The sequence below is a fragment of the Acomys minous genome (genome assembly GCF_964271855.1).
Source record: "Acomys minous genome assembly, chromosome: 14".
Taxonomy (NCBI): domain Eukaryota; kingdom Metazoa; phylum Chordata; class Mammalia; order Rodentia; family Muridae; genus Acomys; species Acomys minous.
The window spans coordinates 32,001,251-32,020,466 of NC_140496.1; the positions used below are offsets into that span (position 1 = coordinate 32,001,251).

At 46.4% G+C, this 19,216-nt stretch overlaps 1 protein-coding gene across 6 annotated transcripts in view; it reads right to left on the minus strand.

The window, feature by feature from the left end:
- Positions 1–19,216, minus strand: part of NLRC5 (NLR family CARD domain containing 5) — an 83,948-nt gene that overhangs the window by 50,357 nt on the left and 14,375 nt on the right. For all 6 annotated transcript variants that reach the window (XM_084757357.1, XM_084757358.1, XM_084757353.1 and 3 more), the window contains exons 2-7: positions 10,095–10,207; positions 6,141–6,302; positions 5,085–5,388; positions 4,381–4,440; positions 3,745–3,813; positions 931–2,590 (exon numbers count right to left, since the gene is read on the minus strand). In XM_084757357.1, the coding sequence (XP_084613483.1) occupies positions 931–2,590; positions 3,745–3,813; positions 4,381–4,440; positions 5,085–5,376 (2,081 nt within the window). In that variant the 5' untranslated portion in view covers positions 5,377–5,388; positions 6,141–6,302; positions 10,095–10,207. The remainder of the gene's footprint in view (positions 1–930; positions 2,591–3,744; positions 3,814–4,380; positions 4,441–5,084; positions 5,389–6,140; positions 6,303–10,094; positions 10,208–19,216) is intronic.

A 19,216-nucleotide genomic window follows, 5' to 3' on the forward strand; every position in this document is an offset into this window, starting at 1 on the left:
ATAGGATGTCAGTGATCTTTATCACTTTTTTTTTTCTTTTTGTCTCTCATTGAGCCTGAAAATCACTCTTTAGCCTAGGGCTGGCTGGCTGGCAGTGAGCTCAGGGGAGCGCTGGGGATCTGCCTGTCTCCGCCCCACAACATTATGGTTACAGGCATGAGAGGCTATGCTCAGCTTTTACATGGGTGCTGGGGACTTGGACTCGAGTCCTATTGTTTTTTTCAGCAAGCCCTGTTACACACTGAGCCATCTCCCCAAACTCAAGAAACTTTCTTCGGAAAGAGAAACAACAACAAAGAGCTAATTATCAAAATGGGCAGACTTTAGAGGAAGTGCAATTCACCTCACAAATTGATCTAAAAAAACTCAACTTTGTATCAGTTCAAAAACAAGATCACCCCCTTTCCCTTAACCTCTTTCTTTTATAGAAATGTTATCTGGTACATTTTTTTTAATGGAAGGGGGGATATTTTCTCTTACTTGATTATTTTGTTTTCTATGCTGTTTATGTTTCTTTCTTGCGTTCAGTAGTTCAAATAATAAAAGATTTTATGTCATAAAAACTGTACCTCAGGAGGCTGGGCTGAGCTGCCTTATTATGATGTGAACTCATTACAGGCATGGAGAAACACCCTTTAGGGAGGTAATACATATAACTTGTCCATGGTCAAACAGCCTTGAGCAGCACAGCCCATGTGTAACACTCCAGTCCCTGACTGCCAGAGAGATAGGGGAGTCAAGAAGTCACAGGCAAGAGAAAGGTACAACTGGATCCCAGGGACGGGTCTGATCAAGGCACAGTGTGTTAAACACTAAATGAGGACGGAACATTCCTTTCCGAAAGTCAAGCCTTGAATCCAGTCTCTCTGGCAAACTGGTTGGCCTCCCACCCTCCCTGCCCTTCCCTACCCCTTTTCTGACATGACCCACCTGAGATTCTCCACCTGCCCGCATCCTACCAGAGCCTCTGGGCAGTGGGGCTCCAGTAGGCAGCCATCAAAATCCAGGTGAACGGGGACAGCCCTGTGCTCCAAAATGTAGGCCACTGCAGCCAGGTCTGCCCAGGTCAGTGGGAAATTGTGGAAGGAGAGTTGCAAGGGAAGGCTTTGGGCAATGAACTTTGCCAGCTCCAGTTCCTGGGTCTCGGCCGCACAGTGACACAATTTTATCATCTTTGGCCCTGTAAGCTTTCGGCTAGCCAGCTTCCTCAGGACCTGGACAACAGCATCCTGCCTGGAGCCCACCCAGGCTTCATTCTGTTGAGCCAGGTGGCAAAGGAATGTGAGGCAGGCATGGGATGCCAGGCCTGCCAGGAAGGTAGGGAGATGGTCCGAGAGGCCCAGCTTAGGTTTGGTCCTCTGCACCCACTGGGAATTGAGAGTGACGTATTCAGCGAGTGTATCTTTGTCCACCGTGTCGCTGGTCATCAGATACAGAGCAGCAAAGAATTCCTGCAGGCTGAAGTGTACAAAAGCATAGCCTGTTTCTTGGCGCTCAGAATGGGTACGGATACTGAAGGAGGTCAGGAGGCTGTGGACAGCTCCAAAAGCCATTAGCGGGGGAGAGATGTCTTCCACAGAGAAGATGACCTTCCCAGTGTCCAGTCCCCTTAGAGCCACTTTTCCAAGGCCCAACATGGATGTGGCAAGCAGAGTGTCATTGGGGCTAAAAGTTACTGCCATCTGAAGGTACAACTGGGTTACAGTGGGCAGGAGGGCTGTAGACTGGCCCGAAGAGCTTCCAGGAAGCAGATGGTGGTGGAGGCAGACACAGGCAATCTCGCACAGTCCGGGTACCGCACACATACCCCGGAGACGCCCATTGGTTCTCATTTCTGCCAAGGCCAATTCCTGTTTCAGCACATCACTGAAGAAGTGCCTAACGTACTTCTCTACCCGTAGCCCGTCAAAGCCCCACATGTACACCATGGCTGCCTCTGTGGGCACACAGGAAGGCAGTTTCCCAGGACGAGAGGTGGTCATCACCCAGCAGCCTGGCAGGAGGGTCCCGTGGCAGAGGTTAGAGAAGAGGTTGAGGGCGGAGCCTGCGTTGTCAGCACCCATGGAACCAGCAGAGAGTGCCTCATCCAACCCATCAAAGATCAGTAGGACTTGATGGGCGTTCTCCTTCAAGTACTGGAAAACAGCATCAGGATCTGACTCTGGCGTCAGGTACAGATCAAAGAGGAGCTGGGGCAGTGTCAGCTTATGTGCGATCATGTTGAGCCGGCGGAACTCAAACAGGAACAGAGCCTGGAAGCGGTCCAGCTGACCACCAGCCCACCTCCAGCACAGCCGATGTGCCAGAGTGGTCTTACCCATGCCAGCCTTCCCCAGAATCACTGTCACCCGAGGTCCCCTGTCGGTCCTGAAGAGATCCTGGATGCACGCTTCACTGTCATCTGCTGCCTCGGGGTGTCCTATCGTGACTCCCTCCTGAGCATCCAAGGGTGCTGTATCCCGGCTCCACTGCAGAATTGGGGGGATGTAGGTCCGTGGGCAGGCAAGAGTATGGCCTGCTATCCAGCATTCACCACTGTGATACTGTTGGGCAGAGGTCTTCAGGAGCTTCAGATACTTCTTGGCCAACTCTGCAGGGGGCACAGTAAAGGTATGAAGGCAGACCTCTCACACTTAATACATACATTGTCCTGGGACCCCATGATTGAGCTGCTGCTGTCTTTTTTTTTCTCTCTCTCTCTATGTAGCCTTGGCTGTCCTGGACTCACTTTGTAGACCAGGCTAACCTCGAACTCACAGCAATCCACCTGCCTGTGCCTCCCTGAGTGCTGGGCTTAAAGATGTATGCCATCATGCCTGGCTTGGCTGGGGTTGTCTTGAGCCCTAGCTATGTGGGCATGGGAGCAAGTGTCAAGGGCACAATGGAGCTTCTTAAGGTCACACATATTCCCAGAGGGAGTTGGTTGAACAGCAACATAGGCCATTTACCCAGGGAAGTGGTGTTGGACCCTTGGGTCACACCTCTCTCTTCCAGGGCAATACAGTTGATGTAGTTTTCAGTAAGCCGGGGGAGGTACTTGTTTTGCGGTAGCTATGGTAGATGCAAGCTCTGCATCCTTCCCTTGAGAGTGGGAATCAACAAACTGCAGGCTTTGTACCAGCCAATCAGACCATTGCCGTTGGCCTCCTGCTATGCCAAGGGTCAGTTTCTTCCATTCTGGGTCATTGGGGAGACTCATCCCCAACCCCGACTCCAGAAAGGACTGAGGTAGCAGCCTATTTCATATAGATGTGAATTTTCTGGTTATGCCCATGGTTGGTGGAGTGTGTCTGCATATGAGGACTGGGTCAAAGACTATTCTGGACCACTGGTAGAGGATGAAGGAAGTTTCCCTTTTCCTCTTCCCCATGGCCTAGCCTCAGTGCCCTGTGTCTCCATGGGTCTCCTGCCTAGAGATTCTCCATGACACCTTCCTCACCTCCATCCTCCCCCACCCCCAACATGGCCACTGAGGACTCAGGCCTGAGGTCACATTGGTTACTACCCTGGTGCTTCTACCGCCCGGAGGACAGTTTGGAAGAGCCTAGATGACAAATATGTCCTTGAAATAGCCTGTCTCCTCCTCTGCTCACTCAAGATCTTCAGTCTTTCTCCCTTGGCGGTTTGGAAAACAAGCTGCTGGCCTCAGAAGCTTTGCAGCCAGAGGCCAAGGCCTAGAATCTGACAGTGATCAACCTCAGGGCAACCTAACCCTATGCCAGGCTTCTTACTCCCATAACCCACCTATCTGCTGTTTCCTGCTGTGTTTCCGGCGGGGTGAGGACCCATAGCTCTCAGTAGGACGCTTGACACCTGGAGAGAAAAGCAAGGGCATGGGGGGAGAAAGTGAGGACCCAGGCAACACCTTTGGGGTGCTCTATTCCACTAGTGGCCCCAGGCAGAGAAGGACACCCTGGGATTTTGAGAAGGCCACTCCCTTAGTTTGCCCAGTAAGCTCCCGGCTCTGAACAGGCCCTCAGCAGGGCGTCCTAAGCACCGTGTCCATCAGGGAAGGGACAGGCTCTGGAAGAGCGAAGCTTTAAATTACTTTGTGGAGCCTGCAACTGGTTCTTGTCAATCAAACTCATGACATGATGCTTGCCTTCCTACAATCCCATGAGGTGAGGACAGGGGCGTCAGAAGACACTCCCTGGGTGACAGCTCGCATGGGATCTCCAGGGCTGAGGCCAGCCATAGCCAGTCTCCTCTGGGGCTCCAAATTAGATCCCTGGTAAAAGGTAGTGGGGCAGGCCTTGAAAGTCACAGAGACGGTGGAAGTGGGGCTTGGTCCTCGTGCAGAGGAAGAAATGGCTGTTCACTAGCTCAAGGTGAAGACTGAACGGCTTTGCTGACATCCCAAGCCTTAGCCCCAGAGCTCACCATGGTGCAGCAGAGGTCCAGGACAGCTCTCATCACCAGCTCCTGGCTGCCTAGAGAATTCTGTAAGACAGAGCAGAACATGTGCCTTTGAGGATATGAAATACAATGTCATTAGGCTATTGGGTCCATGAGTGGTGTCTGCTCTGGGAACAGCTGCAAGCCCCATGGATTGTAAAGCTGACGCCCGGTCACCTCAGGGAAGCAAGTGGTACATTCTGCAGGTAGCAGTGGGCACAGTGTGTATGTATGTGTGTGTGTGTGTGTGTGTGTGTGTGTGTGTGTGTGTGTGTGTGCGCACATGTCAGTGAGGATCTTTGTCCGCACACATATCTGTGGTGTACATGTTCACATGCATGCATGTACTACCTGCTCATGTGTGTGTGAATATGTATCCACACCTCCACACTGGTAGAGCTCATAGGTGAGTTCCCACTTTCTATCTAGGGACTTCCTGTCCCTCTGTGTCTTATGCTCCTCCTCAGTGCTGTTCTCAAGGTGCTGAATAGAACAGTCCAATCTTTCCTTCTTATCATTAGAGCCTCAGGTCCTCTGGCCGCACTGCAGAAGGGAAGCCTCTTGGACACTGCAGGCATTTAGCTACACTGTGTCCTCTCCGTGCGGCCAGATGGGTCCCTAGGGATTCTGAAGCTCTGCAGGCCACAAGGCTGTGCTGCCAGCCTTGTCCCTCCCATGTGGGCCCTTACCATCTCTTTGGCCCCAGATGCTCAACAGTGGAACCTCCAGCTCTAGAGGCACATCACACTGTATGCAGAGACAGTGGATGAAGGACTGCCAGGTGGCCAGGCCTTGGGAGTACAGCCTGTAGAGCTGATGGCGAATGACCTCAGGGTCGGGGGTCTCGCTGCTGTAGTCCGGGTCCACGGTAGGGATGAAGAACCTAACCTTGGCGCTCAGCCACTCTAAGTTCTGACCCATGAGCCTTACAAGCCAGGCCCACAGGTTCTCGGTGTCCACTTGGAAGTTCTCGGAGTCCATCGGAAGCTGGTCCTGCAGAGATGAGGGGAGACAGACAGGTGAGCTGGGGGCAGGCAGGCTGGAGTAGGTGGCCTGTGAGGATGTGTGTTAACTGTTAACCCGACAGAATCTAGAATCATCTGGGAGACGAGCCTCGGGCTGTTTTTGTCAGAGGGTGGGGATTATCTGCACTACAGTAATTGATATGGGGAGGTCCATCTTGCCTGTGGATCCCTAGGCAAGGGATGCTGGACTGTATGAAGTGAAGGAAGCTGAGCACTGGCGTTAACCACTCTCTGCTTCCTGACAGTGGATTCAACATGACCAGCAACTTCTTCTTCTTCTTCTTCTTCTTCTTCTTCTTCTTCTTCTTCTTCTTCTTCTTCTTCTTCTTCTTCTTCTTTTAGTTATTTTAAACGGCTCAAGAGATCATTACTTTATTGACAGTATTATGCTGTGACGGATCATTAATAATACATTCATATCAGGCTTTTGTGTGCAGTTATTTGCAGAGAGCTATCTCTCTTTTAATATATTTTATTAATTTATTCATATTACATCTCAATTGTTACCCCATTCCTTGTATCCTCTCATTCTTCCCTTCCTCCCATTTTCCCACTTACTCCTCCCCCCTAAGACTATGACTGAGGGGGACCTCCTCCCCCTGTATATGTTCATAGGGTATCAAGTCTCTTCTTGGTAGCCAGCTATCCTTTCTCTGAGTGTCACCGGGCCTCTCCATCCAGGGGACCTGATGACCAGCAACTTCTGCCACCCTGACTTACCCATGTAATGGACTGTGAGACAGACGAATCTTTTCTCTATTGTCAGTGTTTTCTGTCACAGCAACAGAAAAGTAACTTGGCCTCTCCACGGTGCGCTGACGCATCTGCTCACAGTCAACTTCTGAGATGGGGGCCCGCTTCCGATCCGTGACTATACCCTGGCTACAGCAGAACAGGGCTGTCAGCTCATCAAAAGTATACAAGACTCTAAGGATGCTGTTTCTGTGGTCCATACATGCTGCTTTCAGTCTGGGTTAAGTTCAAGACAAAGACATCTAGCCATTCCCTAATATTGCTCTTCCTTTCTTAGTACTGTAACTCCCAACTATTCCTTGGTCATCCAGAACAGACTGGACACCCAACCTCCCTGATAGTTGGATGCAGCCACATCGTGGGGGTTTGGCCAGTGGGATGCAAGTGAAATGTTGTGTCTTCCTTTGCTTCTTCCTGGCGGCTGGGAATGTTAACAGGATGGCAGCCATGTTTGGTCATGAGGTAAAAGCCGGTGCTGAGGAATGTATGGGTAAAGTTGCTCACTTTCCCCGCACTCTGCAGCTTTAGCCTTCTATTATATAACTGAGAAATACATTTCTATTTGGTTCAAAACATTGTCATTTAAGGATTTCTGCTTATAGTGGAGCCAAGTCTTAACTAATAACATCTGCTCGCTCTCTCTTTAAGCCAATTCTTTCTTTGTAAAGGTTTAACTTTATTTTTTATTTATGTGACTGTGTCTCTGCATTTATGTGCATGTATGTGGGCACCTGCACAGGCCAGAAGAGGTCACTGGATTCCCTGGAGCTGGAGCTACAAGCAGTTCCAAGCTGTCTGATGTGGGTTCTGGGATCTAAACCTGGGACCTCCGAAAAAGCCACAAGAACTCTTAACTGCAAACCATCTCTCCAGCCTAATTCTCCCTCTCTAGGCTGAAGCTCACCATGAGCCTGCTGGAAAGGGTTCTGATAGAAGGCCAAGGATGAAAGCAGAAGTCTAAAATAATGAATGATGATTATGAGCTAGTTTTTTTGTTTGTTTGGTTTTTTCTTGTTTTTGTTTTTCAAGACAGGGTTTCTCTGTGTAGCCTTGACTGTCCTGGACTCGATTTTATAGACCAGGCTGACCTTGAACTCACAGGGATCAACCTGCCTCTGCCTCCCAAGTGCTGGGATTAAAGGCATGCACCACCACCGCCTGGCATGAGCTAGTAATTCCATATGCAGTAGGAAGCCATCATGGATGCACAACTTTTTTTTTTAATTACAAAACTGCTCATGGCACAATTATTTATAATACTTAAAGATCAGAGGCATCATGAATAGCAAACAGTCATGGATGGGTCAATTTAAAGGATGGTCTATGTAGGCTAGAATAAGCTGTTTTTTGGGTATATTTCTCCATCAATAGTGGCAACACTCAGAAAATACATACTGTGTTAGGCGTGGCACTCTCTGGTTGTACTAAAGGGTAGCCAATCCACACATCTGAGAGATAGCACCTCTAACTCTAGGCCTGCCCATGAGTCAGCCTCGCTACATCTATTGTATATCCTGGGCATGCATCGGGGCTGACTGGGCCAATGTGCCAGCTTCCTCCAGGCTCCTCTCCTTCATTAGACTTCTGGCAGTTGTCTCTGCATAGACACAGAGCTTATAAGCCTAGCAATGTGCTCACATCCATGACCCTTAGGCTGGCACTACTGTCCCTGGAGATTGAATGCCTTGGGTCAAGGGTGAGAGAAGGAAATATGCAAGGTCAAATACCAAGGTCATAGCAAGATTTCTTGGCTCCCACGTCAGTAAATTCCACAGCCTTGGAGACTCAGGTAGCATGAGACAAAGGCTTTGTGCCATTTTTGCCTTAAGGTTGTGTGTCTACTCCAGGGTATGGCTTCCTTACTGGGCGATGCTATCTGGCTGCCATGTTGCCTGGGAAAGAATCACCCAGGGCATTATGTGACAGATGAAAAAGAGGTCTGGACAGGTGACACTGGTGCGGTTCCTTATCCTCACATCAGCGAAACATGGAGACTTTGTTTTCCCATAGGTGCCCCACCTCTTGGAAAGAGACACCACGCTCTTTAAATGACCATTGCTGGGAGACAGCATTATCAAGTCATTATAGATGTGGCGACTTCTGTGAAAAACAGCCTTGGAACCAGGATTTCAGCAAAAAGATCCATGGCCCAGAGCCAAGAGATGATTACAGGCCCAGCTTACTACTAATTCATCGTGGTGAGCCTTGGGGACATTTACAAATGCCCTGCCTCCCCCCTCCCCCCTTTCTGGGCCCTTATGGTATCACAGGACACCATCCCCTTGCATTTGGTGTGGTTGTGAAACTTCATTCATCTGGTGAAATATATTAAAAATGACATAGGCCACGTTTGTGTAGCTGTTTCAGGAGCCAATATGTGATGTCCCCTGATCCCTTCTCCCCTGCTCCATTTGAGATCATGGCTACTCCCCTGCTCCATTTGAGATCAAAAAGTAAGCAGAACAAGCAACTCTAAAGGAGCAGATTGGAAGCTCAAAGCTCCTCCAGCTAGTCTGCGCTGATGAGTTTTCTTTCTCACGCAGAATGGTAGCCAAGGGCAAGTTTGTTGGGTCTTGGTACTCAAGGTCAAGAATGAGAACACTGTCTGCCACTAAAAGCCGAGGGTCCTGATACCTGGGGCTCAGGCGCTATAACTCTACTAAAAGCCATATATCTGGTGCCTTCAGAGCTGTAACTTTAACATCTACCATACCTGACCCCAGATGCTGCCAGGGCTGAGGGCTATACCAGTTGCCTAGCACCCAGCAACCAAGCCCAGTGCCAAAGCCTTTACCCTGAATACATAGAACTCTAAGTCTCTACCTTCTAATGATCTGGTTCTCAGGGCTTGGAGCTGTAAGCTCAGTGTCTGTCATTCCTGCCCAGAGTTCTTTGGCACTCTAGGGCCTGGGACTAAAAGGATTCTGTAGTGAGAATTTTGTAATTTCGGTTTCTTTAAACAAACACAGAAAGTTTATGGGAATATGTTTTCTTTTTAATCCCAGGTGTGGGGATATGGGCTACTTCCCAGAAGCTGGCTATGATTTGCTTCATGCTCTGGCAGGGGCATGATTTTGCCAGCCACAGATATTTTGTGCAAGTGTGTGATGTTTGGAATTCTGTGAACTTTCCAGGGTCCCAGAGGTAGGGTTGCTGCTGGTGGCTGGTTGGTGGTTGAATGCTGTTGGTTGTGGTTTGTCACATGGTTGTGTGCAAAAAAGAAACAAGAAGAAAGAAAAGGAAGAAGAAGCAATTCGAAATTCTGATGGCAAAGATCAAACTTTTCCCAAGGAACTCAATGTGCCTAACCAACAGGAAGTAGCCTAATGAGGGATAAATGCTGCCCTTTTTCCTGTCTGTTCTTTTTTTCCCCTCCTATCTAGTGTTAGGGGTTTGAAAGGGAAGAAGTAAAGGGGTAGATAAGGATGGAAGAGAGAAAGTAACTCACAAAGAAGCAAATGCCAGCAATAGAATTGCTTATCCACTCTTGGTTGCCATCCATGCAGCAGAAGAGTACAGCTGACTGGAGACACGGGGAAATGGGGGTTGATGGCAGTCCTGGCCACAGAATGGGAGAGAAGGAATGGATGGGAGGGGAAAGAAAAAGAGCCATGAATGGTGGTGCATGCCTTTAATTCCAGCACTTGGGAGGCAGAGGCTGGCAGATTGCGGTGAGCCTGGTCTACAAAGAGAGAGTCCAGGGCAGCGAAGGCTATACAAAAAAACATTGTCTTGAAAAACCAAAGAGAGAGGGAGAGAGAGAGAGAGAGAGAGAGAGAGAGAGAGAGAGAGAGAGAGAAAAGAAGAAGAAGAAGAAGAAGAAGAAGAAGAAGAAGAAGAAGAAGAAGAAGAAGAAGAAGAAAGAGGAGGAGGAGGAAGAGGAAGAGGAGGAAGAGGAAGAGGAAGAGGAAAACCACCTACCTGGCTTCTTGGGTCATGATAGATGGTCTGGTGTCCCCGCGTAGAGAGTTTCCTGAGTGTCTGGGCTTTGTCCTCTGCCCTTTAGTTTATAGGATGTTTTCATAGTGCAGGCCCTAAAGGGAGAGAAGACAGGATGCTCATCCTCTCTTCCCAAACCCACAAGGAATGCTGCTGTGTCCTGGACTCCAGCCCCTGTCCCCTGCCTCAGAGATATCTTTGAGGACACTTGACCAACAAAGATTTTTCACCTTCTTGGAAGAATTAACATAGGAAAAATGGCCATCTTACCAAAAGCAATTTACAGATTCAATGCAATCCCCATCAAAATACCTACACAATTTTTTAAAGACATTGAAAGATTAATTCTCAACTTCATATGAAAAAACCAAAATCCCAGATAGCTAAAACAATTATGTACAATAAAAGATCCTCCAGAGGAATCTCCATACTTAATCTCAAGCTGTACTATAGAGCACCAGTAATTAAAACAGCATGGTACTGGCATAGCAATAGGATGGTTGATCAATGGAATCAAATTGAAGACCTAGAAATAAATCCACACACATATGGACACTTTATTTTTGACAAAGAAGCCAAATCTATTCAATGGAAAAAAGAATAGTATCTTTAACAAATGGTGCTAGTCTAACTGGATGTCTACATGTAGAAAAATGCAAGTAGACCCATATTTATCACCACGTACAAAACTCAAGTCCAAGTGGATTAAAGACCTCAACAAAAAACCAGAGACACTAAATCTGTTAGAAGAAAAAGTAAGGAAGAGCCTGGGACTCATCGGCACAGGAGACAACTTCCTGAACAGAACTCCAACTGCCCAGGTCTTAAGGTCAACAATTAATAAGCGGGACCTCATGAGGCTGAGAAGCTTCTGTAAGGCAGAAGACACTGTCAACAGAACAAAGCGACAGCCTACAGACTGGGAAAAGATCTTCACCAATCCTACATCTGACAAAGGTCTAATATCCAAAATATATAAAGAGCTCAGGAAATTAAACACCACCAAACCAAATAACCCAATCAAGAAATGGGACTCAGAACTAAACAGAGAATTCTCAACAGAGGAATATGCAAGGGCTGAGAAACATTTAAGGAAATGCTTAACATCCTTAGTCATCAGAGAAATGCAAATCAAAACAACTCTGAGATTCCATCTTACATCCATCAGAATAGCCAAGATAAAAAACTCAAGCAACACCACATGCTGGCGAGGATGTGGAGAAAGGAGAACACTCCTTCATTGCTGGTGGGAGTACAAACTTGTACAACCACTTTGGAAATCAATCTGGCACTTTCTCAGAATACTGGGAATAGGGCTACCTCAAGACCCAGTTATACCACTCCTTAGAATATACCCAGAAGGTTCTCCACAAAACAACAAGGACATATGGTCAACCATGTTCATAGCAGCCTTATTTGTAATAGCCAGAACCTGGAAACAACCTAAATGTCCCTCAGCTGTAGAATGGATAAAAAAAAACTGTGGTACATTTACACTATGGAATACTACTCAGCTATTAAAAACAAGAAAATCCTGAAATTTTGGGGCAAATGGATGGAACTAGAAATGATCATATTGAGTGAGTTACCCAGACTCAGAAAGACTCACACTTGTAATTGGACACTAGCCCAACAGGAGATTGGGATAGATGTGGGGACCTCTTATTGGGACCCTAGGTGAGAGAAGTATGGGAGACTAGGGAAATGGAAGGATCCAGAGGGTCCTAGAAACCTACAAGAAGAACATCATGATGGGCAGATGTGGACCCAGGGGTGTCTGTTCAAACTACTGCACCAATCAAGGACAATACATGCAGATCTAGCCATTGGACAGGACATTTTCCACAGTTGTGTGGAGAGTGAGGACTGACTCTGACATGAACTCTGGGGAGGCCTGGTGGCACTCAGAAAGAACAAGAAGGCTACCAAGATGAGACTTGATAGGCTGTGCCCATATGGTGGGGAAAAAGGTCCCCTTCTGTCACAGACCTAGGGGAGGGGAATAGGGTGAAAGAGGGAGGGAGGGAGGAATGGAAGGAGACAAGCAAGGGGATAAAAACTGAGGTGTAATCTGAATAAATTAATTTTAAAAAGATCTTTCACCCTTACGAATCAACTGAGTTCTTCCCAACCAAAATGTATATGCATTGGCGCAGTCCAGCTGCCCTGGTGCCATCCTGCCAAACCAGGAACAGGGGGTTGTGCCCATCTCCTTTAATTCAGAGCCTGGGTGTCATAAAAATTCTACAGCTGGATCTGGCTCATTCATTTGCACAAAGTGGAAAAATCCTCACCCACAGGTGCCACCTCTGGCCTCTCCCACAAAACCCCCAGGAGGTCAACATTTGCAGCTTTCTTTACTATTACTCTGAAGCTTTACTTTCAAGTTTCCAATCAGTAGAAAGTGCTGAGCATGGTGAGGCATGCATGTCTGTAGTTTTAGCACTTACAATGTGAAAGCAGCAGGGTCAGGAGTCCAAGACCATTCTCAGTTACAGAATGGGTTCAGCCTGTCTAAAAGAAGTTTGAGCTGGGCGTGGTGGCGCACGCCTTTAATCCCAGCACTCAGGAGGCAGAGGCAGGTGCATCACTGTGAGTTCGAGGCCAGCCTGGTCTACAAAGCGAGTCTAGGACAGCCACAAATACACAGAGAAACCTTGTTTTGAAAAACCATAAAAACAGACAACCAAAAAACAAAATAAAACAAACAAACAAACAAACAAAAAAACAGGCTAGAGAGATGGCTTAGCGGTTAAGAACACTACTGCTCTTCTAGAGGACCCAGGTTCAATTCTCTGCACTCACATGGCAGCTCACAACCACTGTAACTACAGTTCTAGAGAGTCTGACACCCTCACACAGACACATATACAGGCAAAACACCAATGTACATGAAATGAAAATAAATTTTAAAGGAGGAGAAGGAGGAGGAAAAAGAAGATGATGATACAGGAAGCTATTGTCTCTTTCTATCCCACAAAAACAGAACAAACAGCTGTGACCCCCTCACCAGACACTACATGTGCTGGCACACAGATCTGGGGCTTCCCAGCTTCCGAGACTGTGAGCAATAATTGACCCCCAGTCTATGATATTCTGTTACAGCAGCACGAAATGACTAAGACACACCTGCCTATGACCACAAAGAGTAGAAGAAATAAAAATCTCTAAGTTGACATGCAGGCGAAAGGCAATGCCACTTAAAGCCCATCAGGATACTCCATTGTACTTGATTATAAGAACAGTAATTTAAACCGGGCGGTGGTGGCGCACGGGAGGCAGAGGCAGGTGGGTCGCTGTGAGTTCGAGGCCAGCCTGGTCTACAAAGTGAGTCCAGGACAGCCAAGGCTTCACAGAGAGACCTTGTCTTGAAAAACAAACAAACAAACAAACAAACAAACAAAAAGAACAGTAATTTGGAGAAAATGACAAACTATGTGTGGCTGTAGGGTATAAATATTACAGCATGAGGCATTTTCAGTTGTAACTGGATATCTAAGGGCTCAGGCTGTGGCTTGGTGTGCAGCACATAGGCATGGATTTAGCAAGCACAAGACCCTGGGGTCAACTCACAGGAATTCATGAGAGAAAAACAGAAGGCAATTTTTATCAAAAGACCATTTTGGGGATAAGCAGGCAGATGTGCAGGGGAAAGCTTATAAATATATTAATGCTACAATGGCCATTGCAGTAAGGAACTTGGGCTAAAAATAGAAAAAAAAAAAGGTTTAAAACATTAGAAGTTTTAAAAAAGATTTTAAAAGGTTAAAAATTAGGGGCTGGAGGAATGGCTCAGAGGTTAAGGACACAGACTGCTCCTCCAGAGGTTCTGAGTTCAATTCCCAGGAACCACATGGAGGCTTACAACCATCTATAATGTGATCTGATACCCTCTTCTGGCCTGCAGGCATACATGCAGACAGAGCACTATATTACTAATAGTAAATAAATAAAATCTTTAAAAAAGGTTAAAAATTACCAAAGAAACGGAATAGAGCGCAAGTAAGTGTCACATTCATATAAACCTCATTAATCAAAGGCTTTTTTTTCTAACAGTCAGTTAAAGACCTTGTAGTGAGAGTTTTGTTATCTTAAAAGACCCAGTTATGTTATATAAATGTTTTTGTTTTAATCCCAGGTGTGAGATATGGGGCTGCTTCAGATTGTCCACACCAGCAGGCTATTTGCCTCATGTGTGCTCTGGCAGGGGTGTGATTCTGCCAGTTGAAGCTAGCTTAATTCTGGGGACTCTAGAGAGGGTATAAAAAAGCTAGAGCCCCAAAAGCGAGGGCATATCTGTTCCCCCTGCCGGGCCCTGCTCCTGCTGTGCCTGGTTTGTTAAGTGGTTGAGAGAGAAAAGAGACTACAAGAAGTTGGAGATACCCTGATGAGATAAAGACTGGACTTCCCCCCAAGGAACTCAGTGCTCTTAATCAGCAGAAAGTAGTCTGAAAAGATCTCAATGTTCTCTCCCCACTAACCTTCTGTCTTTCCTACCTGGTGTTGGGGTGCTGGAAGGAACTGGGATGGAGAAGGGTAGTAAATGTAAGAACCCAAATAAAGTATCACAAAAATATGCCTACAAGAACTATTACTAAATTTTTATTTTGCCTTTTATTTATGTGTAGTGTGTGTGCGCGCGCACACATGTACACATGTAGAGTGTTCTTGGAGGTCAGAAAAGGGCATCAGATCCCCTGGAGCTGGAGCTACAGGCATCAGTAGGAGCTTCCTAACATGAGTTTTGGAAACTTACCTCAGATCCTCTACAAGAGCAACAAGTGTTTTAAAACACTGAGCCATTGCTAAATAATTACGTTTAATTAGGTGATCTTTAAATATTTTGCTTGGGGAAATGGCTCATCAGGTAAAGGTCTTGCCATGCACCTGGGTTTGATTCCCAGAGCCCAAGTAAAGATGGAAGGAGAGACCTGACTCTACAGAGTGTCCTCTGATCTCCATGTGCTTGCCATGGCACCCACATGCTTACACCCCCTCCTCCTCTCTGTCTCTCTGTCTCTCTGTCTCTCTCATGAATAAATTAGATAAACTATAATAAATAAATAGACAAATAAATGAATAGTTTAAAATTTTCTTGGAACTTAAAAACCTGGGAACATAGCATTTTACACCAAAATAGGCTGGCTGTAGGGAAAAAGATGGACTCTGTTGATAAGTATTTAGAGGAACTGCAACTCATCTATGGCCGGCAGGAATGAATACAGCTCCTTTGGGAACCAGTTTGGAAGTTTACCATAAACTCCGTGAAGCCATTCCTAGGACCAGACCCAAGAGATGTGAAAGTACTCCCGCACCCCACACAACTGGGGCCTGGATATTCAGACCAGAATTGTGCATTTTCATATTGAGGTGATCCACACCTCAATAAATTTACTGGAAACAATGTATACAAATATCCTCTATTGACCACTAATTTTCTATTTGAGAAACAAGAGATAATGATAAGATGAAAGCAACACATTGGAAATGGTGTTACATATGACAGGCCACTGACTTTCCTGACAGAACAATGACTAACAAGACATGGAAAAGACTAACAATCCTACTGAGCAGATGGCAAAGGACATGCAATGACAGTAGTTAGGGGGAAACAAATACATGCATGCTTTATAGTTATGGATAGAGGGTTGTTGAAAGAACTCCATGGAAAAGCTCTGTAAATTATCATTACAAGTAAATTACCATGCTCCCCAGCAACATGGTCATAGACCCCAGGCATTAGTGACACTCCCTGAAGTGGATGGCTGAGAATAAACTCAACTGTTCTCCATTATGGGTGAGTCTGTGGCTCCTGTTTTTGGAAGAGGTCATAAAAGCCCTGTGGCTCCTCCCAGGTCCCCAGATTCACCTGCATGTACCTGGTTCACATCTGACTACCTACACATGTGCCTTAGATGGAGGCCAATGATTTAATTTGTCTCCTTAGCCAAGGGATGCTGAGAGTGGATATTAGGCAGGATCCCATTACCCATAGGGTGAACGTGCTCAATGGCACAGCCCTGGGATGTTGGACCTCTCCTGTCTCTGTTTCCTGTCCCCATAGGATCGCCTAAATGAATGAGCTATGTTTGTCTCTAGGTTTGATTATGAAGGAATGCAAACCAGAACAAGAATTGGGTGATGTGGCTAAGCTAAATGCCCTTCTACTTAGCATCTGCTTTGTAGTACCGTCACTGTGAGATACACTAGTATGTGGTGAAAAACATTAAAATCCCATTAATGACTTACATTTATTAAGAGGCAGTAGGACATACAGGCCGTCCTGCAAGATGTTTGCACTATCCTTGGCACACAGTAACAGGACCCTCAGAGACAGAGACAGGAAATGCTCACTAGCTGGACTTCAAGGTGAATATTTACAATGTGTCATTCAGCCAGGAGAAGGAAAAGAGACTAAGTAGCTTTTGCAAACGCAAGGGATGGGAACCCAGGTTGTCAGAATTCCAGTATACAATCACAAGAACGCTGACTGAGCTCTTGCTCCTGAAGCTGAGGGAAGAAGCAGGTGTCCATCGATAGGAGATGAATTATGATGCACACAGATGAAGTAGCTACCAGAAAGATGACAGCTAAATGAGTCACGATATGGAAAGTGTTCCATGCATGCTACTAAAGAAATACAACTTTTAAAAAAAAGGTCTGACCTCATAGACTTCACTAAGGATGCTCCACTAAACCAGCATGGCTCCTAACTGCATTCCAGATACGTGTCCTTATGGCCACAGATGATGTAGCTTCCACCCATAGTCAAAGAAACGTCTCTTTGCAGCAGACAGAGACCATTACACCACTGGTCTGATCAAGATGTATAGAAGAACTGATTGTGCAGTGCCCACACATAATTGATACATGTACAACACAACTCCCACACCTAAGACTCTGGGAACTTTGTGGAAGCAAGATGTGGTGGTTTGAATGAGAACGCCCCGCCCCCATAGGCTTATGTGTTTGAATGCTTGGTCCCCAGTGAGTGGAACTGTTTGAGAAAGATTACAAGGTGTAGCATTGTGTCACTGGGGGGTGGGCTCTGAGGTTTCAAAAGCACATGCCAAACCCAGTTTCCCCCTCCCTCTCCTCTCCCCCCGCCCCTCTCTCCTCTCTCTCTCTCCCCACCCCCACACCAGCATCATGCTGTTTGTTGTTTCCCATCATGATGGTCATGGGCTAACTCTCTACAACTATAAGCAAGGCCCAATTAAACGGTTTCTTTTACAAGAGTTGCCTTGGTTATGATGCCTCTTCCCAGTAATAGGACAGTGACTATGAGGGGAAGAAAGATTGTCTGAGAGAGAGGGCCAGGAGGTCTGCTGAGACTGTGTCTCCTAGAAATGTCAAGGAAGCCACTCCCACAATACCGCAACAGCATGGCGGCTAAACAAGACCCGGACAAGTTAGAAGACCAATAGACATGCTAACACAGAAGGGGGAAATCTCTTAGAGACCTACCCATAGACAAAGAACTGCAGACAATTAAGAAAGGCTGAGAGCAGGAGTGATAGTTTGAATGAAAATGGCCCCCCATAGGCTCATAGAGAGTGGCACTATTAGGAGGTATGGCCTCGTTGGAGGAGGTACGGGCTTGCTGGAGGAAGTGTATCACTGGGGTTGGGCTTTGAGGTTTTAAACGTTCAAGCCAGGCCCCGTGTCATTCTCTCTACTTGCTGCCTATGGATCCAGATGTAGAACTCACAGCTACTCCATGTTTGACTGTGTGCCACTGTGTTTCCTGCCATAACTATAATGGCCTAAACCTTTGAACTATAAGTCAGCTCCAGTTAAATGTTATCCTTTATAAGAGTTGCCATGTTCATGGTGTCTCTTCACAGCAATGAAACCCTGACTAAGACAGAAGTTGACACCAGGGACTGGTGTGCAGTCCTGGGTCCATGGTAGGCCTAAGCACGCTTTTATTTGGAGGAATGCGGACTTTGGATTAGAAAAGCAGTTAAATGTTTTAAGTGGGACTTGATGGACCATACTAGTGGAGGACAGCGGTGATGAGGGTGATTTTAATTGTGGGGGCGTGGCTCGAGAAGATTCAGAGGAGAAGAATGTTAGTACATAGCTGTTCTTGTGATATTTTTGACAAAGAATCTGGCAGCTTTCTGTTCTTGTCCCCCAAAAATCTGCCTAAGGCTACATTGAAGAGTTATGAATGACAGCTTTGGCAGAGACCTCCGGACAGCCTAGTATTGGCTGTGCTACTTGGTTATTAATGCTATGCAGTTCTATAAGGAAAAGGAGCAAGCTAGGCAAGGAAAAATACTGATTAGTTTGAGGAGAAAGGGGCACCAGTAGTCAACAAAGCTGAAAGGAATTGGAGATCTGAAGACTGTTTTGACATAAGATGCGGAGAGGCAGAGTTTGCCCAGCTGGTTTTTTTGTTTGTTTGGTTTTTTTTTGTTTTTGTTTTTTTTGTTTTTTTGGTTTTTTTTTTTGGTCTTGTTTTGATCCAATAGTTCCTCACAGTGTTCCCTTTCCTCCCCTTTGAAATGGTAATGTACACCCTGTGCCATGATTTCTCGGAAGTATGTGATCTGTTTTTTTATTTTTATTTTATAGGGGATTAGAGTTAAGAGATTGCATGAATCTCAGAAGAGACTCTGAACGTTGGACTTTTAAATATTGCTGAGACTTCAATAGCCTATGGGGACTTCTGAAGTTAGACTGGATGAAGTTCTGCACTGTGATATGGCTACAAATCTACAGGGGGCAGGGAGTGGAATGCGGTGGCTTGAATGAAAACAACCCCCACAGGCTCATAGGGAGGGGCACTACTAGGAGGTGTGGCCTTATTGGAGTGGGTGTGGCCTTATTGGAGTAGGTGTGGCCTTATTGGAGTAGGTGTGGCTTTATTGGAGTAGGTGTGGCTTTGTTGGAGTAGGTGTGGCTTTGTTGGAGGAAGTGTGTCTCTTGGGGGTGGGTTTTGAAGTTTCAAATGCTCAAGTCAGGGTTTTCCTTTATAAGACGTTTTCCTTTAGGGGAGTTGTCGTCATGGTGTCTCATCATAGCAATAAAACCCTAAGACAGGGAGAATTGGGGTGATCCCTGCAGCTGGTTATTCAATGCCATATGATCAACCC